Here is an 8,074-nt window from a genome sequence, read left to right on the forward strand (position 1 = left end):
GGTGAATCTTGTTACCCCGGAGTATGTGGCGAGGGTATGTGCGTTAATCGGCCTCGTGGAGGCTTTGATTGTTTCTGTCCATTTGGACGCGTCGGACTGCGTTGCGAACAAAGCGTTACCATCGTAGAGCCATCTTTCCAGGTTTGTCGTAGTATTGAGCTTGCTTGTATGTGACTTGGATTAAATAGCACAGGTAGAGTAGTTTGGAATTAGAAACTATTTTTCTTGTGTTTACTATTAAGTTTCAATTGAAACTTGTTGTTCCAATTGTTACAAATACACATTGACTGTATCCATTGATTCGTTGAGTAACTTGTCACAGCTTTATAGTAGTAAATAAAAAAAAAAAAGCCTATGTAGTACATATTTAGTCCGCTAAAAAATAACGCTTAGAGAATACGTTCCATAGTGGTACATATGTTAGATTATGTATATCGTTTAGTACTGTGTTGCCTCAGATGAGCTCTTCGGAGAAAAGCATTACGAGTCAAGGCTGATGTTTAAATATATATAAGATAAGATGTACGCATATTATTCACTGCTCATTCCTGCTTCTGATTCAGGGCGACGATTCCTCGTATATAGCCTACCGACTACCCGCTCGACACAAGGACAAATTCAATGTGAGCCTACGAATCCGGCCACGGAATGTTGCCAGAGATTCAATTGTGCTCTATTCTGCGCAGAATGCTGATGGGCATGGAGACTTTGTCGCGTTGGCCATCCGGAATGCCACACTGGAGTTCCGTTTTAACACTGGTTCAGGTAAGCTCATGATGAGCCGGTCAAACAATTAGTCAACCTTGGATCAGACCAGCTTTAAATATGGCCTTTAGAGAACGTAGAGATAGAAAATATTGTTACAGAGAGAAATTCTTAGTTCGATACGTTTTCCACTGAGTACAGGTGTTCTAATATTAAAGTATGGTTAAAATATACGGCTCTAGGTGTTACCATTATAAAAAGCAAAGAAACTCTCTTGCCCAATGGATGGGTGCCTGTTGAAATATCAACTATGGCGAAAAGTGGCCAGCTCGTCGTTCGGGTAAGCAATAAAATCGCAGCTCATCTAATGTCAGTCTTCACAAACGTGATAAAGTCAAATGCTTAGTTGCTTATGAGATTGGTGAGACCCCAAAATCAATGAAAAAAAAAAATGGTGACAACATAATTCTGCAAAATTTTTGAAAAAAAGTTTTGCGAAAATTATTATAAAACAATGCCTACACCAAAAATGATAATTTTAAGATAATTTTTAAGCAAGTACATTTGGCGACATCAGTCACTTCTGCTTCTGTATGTTATTGTTTCTGCATTAACGCAGGGTACGCGCTATGCGGGCACGAGTAAAGGTCATACAAAAGGACTTGACCTGGGCTTGCCCCTATATGTGGGCGGACTTCTTCGAGATAAGGTCCGACTGCATCCCGATGTAGCAGCACCCTCACAGCTTGCCGGGTTCGAAGGCTGTATCGCTCATGTACGCGATTCACACTACAGCTCAACTGCGCCAGAGCAACAATTAACATTTTAATAATAACTAATAACGAAGTTATTACCCCTTTTCCTTCTCTTACGCGTAAGGTTTCCGGTTGTTTTTGTTGGTGATCGGTTTGATCCAATACGCATACAGTAACTTAGCTTTGATTTCTCTAATTGCACGCTTTAACTTCTTATTCTAGTGATCGTCTCCTAAAGTTGTACGCTATCGAAAATTGCAGGCGGGAAACAGGCACTTTTTGTAGCTAATGTATGACGCGAATCTGTGCGAAGCATCACAAGCTAGTTAACAGTTGGTCTAGGGTTCACTTCGTTTGATACTGGCTGACCTCGTTAGTATGAAGAACTTCATGAGGCGCAGCATTAACGGGCGTCGTGGCAAGTCCTTTCTCAGCTGAAGAAGCCTATAAATAAAATCTAAAAGACATGGTCAAGTGGTTCCTAATCAAAGCTCCCTTCAGTTACTTTTTCTATAGCAAGTGCTTTGAGCAGAGACTCTTCTTAATAATCATACTAACGAAAAAAAAAAAAACAGTAACATTAGGTTCTCGTTATCACCTCTAGAGGAACCTATTGTACGTTATATGGCAGAAATAACCTGAATAAGTCGCTGACGCTTTTAATTATGCATATTTTGACCCAACTGCCGAAGCGCAAAAATTTGTTCAAAAATATTAATTACTGAGCACGTACACACAGCCACGTTTATTGTTTCTATATCAAAATACGAACAGTTCCTATATCGGGTAACGTACGATAGTGGTCGTATATTTAGGTGCTGCGAAATCTAATCTTTTGTGATGCTGCTTCTATGACTCGCAGGTTAAGGTAAATGGCGCTAGTTTAGATCTGACGTCCTCCGTAGAGTCATCTGCTAACGTTGAGGACTGCGGTGGACGGGCGCCGTGCCATATAAATCCCTGTTTCAACGGGGGCATTTGCCGTGAACGGGGCGCTGGCTCTCAGGTAATAATACCCACGGTATGAGCTTGTCCATGACTCTAAATCTAGTTACATATTTACGTTGACCGTATTTTCGCGATTTTTGGAAATATTTCCTAAGTTTGCAAAAGTTCCAATGTTAATAATTGCTTATACCTTATCGGCAGGATTACGAGTGTATCTGCCGCTCCGGCTTCGAAGGTCCGAACTGCGAGCGCGGAGACTCCGTTTGCCAACGTGAAGAGCCATGCGCGAATGGGGCACTATGCCGTCCGCTAAACGCGTCGGAATTTGTGTGTGCATGCCCAAAAGGTTATACAGGTCGACGCTGTGATCAGATTGCCGATTTTCATCAAAGTGCACAGTTTGCCGGGGACGGATGGCTGCAATTAGACCGATCGCATCTGTCCCACAAAGATGAAGAGACGGTAGGGAATAGCTCGCTGATGGAGCTATTCTAACGCCAAAAAATTGTCGCTAATTTATTGAACCGTGATTAGACGTATTGAAAAAGAACAGACTCACAGAGAGGAGAAAGGAAGCGCTTTTGCCTCCAGTCTCACTGGCGACACACAATTTTACGGAATGATTGCGGCTAAAAAAAAGCTGTACGTTATATAGAAGAGTAAAACACACGACTCGCGAGACTATGTCGGTCACCAAAATAGCGTTATTTTATGACATGTACTATATGATACCAACAGTTTACTCGCATGTGGCAAAAAGGTTATCAACTAACTTTTTTTCTGCCGTTGCTATCCAAAGGTTAAGTTGAGTTTTAGCACCACGGAGCGTGATGGCATACTTCTATTCCATGGTCCAAAGCCAGAAGACACCGACGCCAAATTAAGTGATTATCTTGCTTTAGTTATCGCAGACGGGTTCCTTATGTACACGTAAGTGCAGAAAACAAGACTCGAATCAATATATTGTATAGTCTGAAATGTTCATCTTCAAAATAGCGAAGCGAGATTGTATCGTTGTTCCCGTCTAGTTGAAGTTCGTCGGCCAGGAAGTGATTACCAGTAAATTAGAGGAGGAACTTATCGCTTGTGTAGCTAGGTAATGATACTGCCGAACATAATAGCAAAAAAAAAGCGTCGTATCATATTTATTGATGATGATCTCACATGGCAAACGATGTCCACTGGGCCAGGGAAGTTTGACATATTGACAGAGAGAAAAGCCATTATTCATTACAGGACTATATCGCTTGCTTTAATAGTACGTTAATAATTAATTATTTGTTTAAATGTGATTTTAATTTACCAGCTACGACATGGGAAGTGGGGCTGCCGTAATTCGTTCCGATGTGCGAGTAGATGACGGTGAACTACATACGGCACAACTTTGGCGACGAGAACGTGAGGGCAGACTCAATGTCGACGGAGTGGACTTTTCTGGCAGTTCGGCTGGGAGTCTTGTCATGCTTAATACAGGTAGATTTAGTGGAACTCTTCGACTTTTCGAGTTTTGAAGATCGTAGCCCATGGGCATCAGATCGCCCGATCAACTAGCCGAGAATGAATGGCGCACTAAATAAATGATTGGTTCAATCATCCGTTGCTGTTATTTCAGAGGGGGACATCTACCTTGGCGGAGTTCCTGAACCCCGGAAAATGACCGCTGGTCGATTCGAGAACAATTTCAGAGGATGCGTGCATAACGTGCACATTCGAGACTCGCAGGTGCTTGATCTATTTGACATCTCGGTCAGCTCGATAAACGTCGCTGAGTGTGGACAGGGGGCTCTGTCCCAGCAACAACAACAGCAGCAGCAACACAGTCCGTCGTCACAAGTCAGCTCTCTCCAACTGGAGTGAAAAAAGGGCTGTATAAATAAACATATACATATACATATACATATATATATATATATATATATATATATATATATATACATACATATGTATAATGCATAATCTACCCCCCATGAAATAGAACCGTTTCAATACGAAGAGCATCTGGCGAAACCAACGAAAACTAAGCTTAGAAGCCCACGTTCATATCTAGAGTCACCACTTGAAAAATTCCGATAAGAATTCTTCTAAATTTATATCTAACAATGCTATCTTATTACATTCAGTATATTTAATGTTTACTTTGATAAAATAGTTGACACAAAGAAAGGCACACGAAGACACACTATTAGCCCTGAATTGTGCGGATGAAATTTGTGCGTAAATAATTTCTTTGTAATGTAAAATTTTATAATAAAACATTGATCTAGTAAATAAACAAACTTGAGTTTTCAACTCTGCACAAATATTTACGTATCAAAAACAAAGAGACGTATAAACTGATAGACAAAGTACCGGCTTGTTTGTGAGGATCTGAGTTTATACGGACAGCAACATGTACAATTGCTACTACGGGTCTGCTAAAAGGCAAATCGTTCTATGCCGCTTAGACCGAACGCGAAACCCTAAACGTTACTGGTAGGCGCCTGTAGTCGGCGTCAAACTGAGGTTCCTTGGTGCAGACACATCACAGCTGGTACGTGCCGATAATACTGCAGAAGACACGACAGAAAATACGGTATTTGAGATTATTATGTATGCAAATACGTTCCCCAAAAGGGTATGGTTGTACTAATTTTTCAAACTTCGACCCGTCACTGGACTCCCGGTACAACCAATATAATAAACTCTGTTACGTTTAACGTTTAAGAACGACTGCAATTCTAGGTTGGCACCGCATACAAACTCATCATAACAAACCGTCATTTATTGTTCGCTTTAATGAGCATGCATCGATAAAACAAGCACACAAATAGAAGTGTGTCTGCCAGAAGAGCAGCCATAACACGCCGACAGCCAAAGCTCACGCAAAAAGCTGACATAATGTGTGCTTCTGCATGAATGATTAAGAGTGACGTCAGTAAACGGTTGCTTTTCGCAGCCCAGCCGCTAGCTCTTAGAGCCCTTGGGCTTTAAAAGTGTCCTTCTTGTAAAAATTCTATAAGAACAATAGATTGATACTAATATAAATAAGTACATTGTAGTTGAAGCGCATATATATATATATATATAGTAAATATTGTAATGAAGAAGACGACGACAGTTATTTGATAAACGGAATGTTAAAGGCAAAATACAAAAATAGTCATGTATAGTAAAAGAGTAAGTAGGTCGTAATGAAAACGCTAATAAACTGAAGATCCAACTGAAATTGTCAATATAATAACTGAATAAAATACAAGTCTTATCTTATTTCAAAAACTATGTCTTTGTTTTGAAATAAGATGAAGATCCACCTAGAGAAGCTGTAACATATTTTTTTTTTTTTTAATATTTAATTGAATAAATCAGGTCAGCGAAAAACTGCGAACAGATTTTTCGCTCAAACTCAAAATTTTTATAAGTCCTTGCACAGGTAGAGAAGTGATATAAAAGCTTAATTTCCTCCTATTTGACGAACGTTACCTAGGATGATGACTATGCCCTGAAAACGTTTGGGAGTCTTTGAGGTCTTATTTACTTTCTCTCACTCCGAATAGAGTCTTACGAAGCATCTATTCCAGTTGCCGAAGGGGAAGAAAAAGACGACGAAAGCCAAAAATAACAACTACGATGCCGTGATAGGTCGCAGTAGTGGCACCAAAATATAATGATACCACATTGGGCTAATAAGGATGAGAGTCAAGCGCGTTGCGCATCTTCTGATAATGCCGAAGTTTCAGTATTAAAAGTTTTATAGTCCACTACTAACTCCGATTTGTTTACGAAAAAGCAGGATGAAAGGCTTGTTCGAAGGACAGATCCAAAATGGACATTTCCTGTTTTGTTAGATTTTTTGTTGTAAGTTCTTTTAAGGAATGAAATCTGTTTTTGTCATTATTTATTTCGTTCGTTATTAGTCATATAACTAATGTTTATTATATATATAGAGCTTACCAAATTTAAGCAGTTTTTTTAAATTAAAAATTTCACGGAGACATTTTCGAAATTTCCGAAGTTTAGCAATGTACCTACATTTCCCATTTTTATATAATAAAAATAACAAAGAATTAAGCCTTATTTGCAAATAAACCTGCAATAGCTCAAAATATGTCAACATGAAGAAAAAATTGTACATGTGACACACAATTAAGATTTGATACGTAGGACTTAGACTAATCTTGTCGTTAATTTTATAGCGGTATAATCTGAGTCATTTTATCTATTTTTTACACTCGTTTTGACCGCATCTAAGAACACCTAGAGTTCTTAAGGGTTTTATGTGTTTCTGCAAAGACGCCCCCATAGACCGTAATGTGAACCGAGAAAACAGGATCTTGCGGTAATTATCTTTATAGCTGTTAGCTTTTCTATTTTATTATAATACAAAAAAAACTTTAGAACTTGCTGAAATCTGCATAACTAACCTAAGCTAGAATTGTTTTTACCAATGGTAGAAATAAAGTGTGAACTCGAAGTACGTAAAGGAGGAGCTAGGTAAGTAATTAATTGTTTGTTTTATACAATAATTAGAAACTATTGAATTTTGTATGGTGCGGTTTGCCATTCAATTTTTATTTAATGTTTTAGGGGCTGGACTTTAGCGAACTATTTGGTATTACATTTTCCAATATAACTTAAGCGAGCTTACTACCAGTGATTTATACAGTCAATTAATTACAGTGCTCTAGTTAGTTCGTCACGATTTTACGGTACTTAATTTGTTACTTATCGCATCATCTCATCACCCTAAGCCTGTCACTCCGCATTATACTGCTGAAGTGATTTTGTTGCAATACTACTATTATTACATGATTTCGAGATAAAATAAACGTCAGCCTGCCGACAAACTTTGGTAAATTTCGGGTGCTGCCTCATCAGCTTCAGCATCTTTCCAATTTTGAGCCATAAAAAACCACCTGTTTATCCTCCGTCATATCGATATCCTCAGTCAACTCTTTATTCAGTCTGCTCAAACCGCTATAATGATCTTAGTTCAATATGTCTTGCTAGTCAACTAAAATAGCGCACATAATATGTAAAGTTGTTGTTAATACGTGCCCGCGTGATGAAGCCCCTTTGGGCCCATGTTACCTACCAGTATCTTGGCTTCGCACAGATAGAATTATGTCAAGTAGTAAAAAAAAGCCAAAAAAAAAAGTAAAAAAAAGAGTTGTCTTTCTGAGTGGCCTTTTCGTCGAAAACCGCCTGCACGCCCAATCAATGTGCCTACCTAGATTGAAGATTTCGAGGATATGTTCGAGGCAAATGACGGTAGTCTAAAACAGATTCGTCAGATCATAGGAGTCCGAAAGGAGACCGTGACCTACAAGTGAAAATATCTGAAGAATGACCTTTCGGTTCAAGACATCTTCTCTCTTTAACAAAGCAGCGGGACTCGACCTAACCGAAAACGAATATTTGAAGAATGAGCTCTTTATGGCCCCTCACTAGAGGTGTTATTTACCGAATGCACAAACTCCCAAACCATCTTCTTGATGATGTTGAAAAACAACATGAGCCTGATCAGTCGATTTTTTTGTGGGGCAGAGTCAAAAAAGTGCGCGCTAAAACCTCCTGTCGTCGCTTCTTACAAGGAAGCTCAATCAGCTTGTGGAAGCGTCAGTAGTAGTTCCGACAGAATGATATGTATCTAGACAGAACCGCTTGATGATGCGTGCTCAACGCTGCTC

The 8,074-nt window shown here is 39.3% G+C and overlaps 1 protein-coding gene and 1 long non-coding RNA gene across 20 annotated transcripts in view; one reads left to right on the plus strand and one right to left on the minus strand.

Moving 5' to 3' along the window:
• Nucleotides 1-4,684, plus strand: part of LOC111253553 (basement membrane-specific heparan sulfate proteoglycan core protein-like) — a 231,847-nt gene extending 227,163 nt beyond the window's left edge. For 14 of the 19 annotated variants that reach the window (XM_022813121.2, XM_022813110.2, XM_022813114.2 and 11 more), the window contains 9 exons: nt 2-141; nt 564-765; nt 948-1,045; nt 1,325-1,480; nt 2,323-2,466; nt 2,610-2,870; nt 3,208-3,338; nt 3,715-3,881; nt 4,021-4,684. In XM_022813121.2, coding sequence (XP_022668856.1) covers nt 2-141; nt 564-765; nt 948-1,045; nt 1,325-1,480; nt 2,323-2,466; nt 2,610-2,870; nt 3,208-3,338; nt 3,715-3,881; nt 4,021-4,265 — 1,544 coding nt within the window. In that variant the 3' untranslated portion in view covers nt 4,266-4,684. Of the gene's footprint in view, nt 1; nt 142-563; nt 766-947; nt 1,046-1,324; nt 1,580-2,322; nt 2,467-2,609; nt 2,871-3,207; nt 3,339-3,714; nt 3,882-4,020 lie in introns of those variants that run through there. The other 5 variants (XM_022813116.2, XM_086992109.1, XM_086992110.1 and 2 more) reach the window with 5 other exon arrangements.
• On the minus strand, nt 3,255-5,521 carry LOC147754793 (uncharacterized). Its single transcript, XR_015329680.1, has 3 exons — nt 4,758-5,521; nt 3,712-4,256; nt 3,255-3,393 (listed from the first exon to the last, which is right to left on the minus strand). It is a non-coding gene; the product is annotated as an uncharacterized LOC147754793 (long non-coding RNA).
• Between the last annotated feature and the right edge of the window lie 2,553 nt (nt 5,522-8,074).

Source organism: Varroa destructor, unplaced genomic scaffold (assembly GCF_002443255.2).
Source record: "Varroa destructor unplaced genomic scaffold, Vdes_3.0 BEIS01000006.1, whole genome shotgun sequence".
NCBI lineage: Eukaryota > Metazoa > Arthropoda > Arachnida > Mesostigmata > Varroidae > Varroa > Varroa destructor.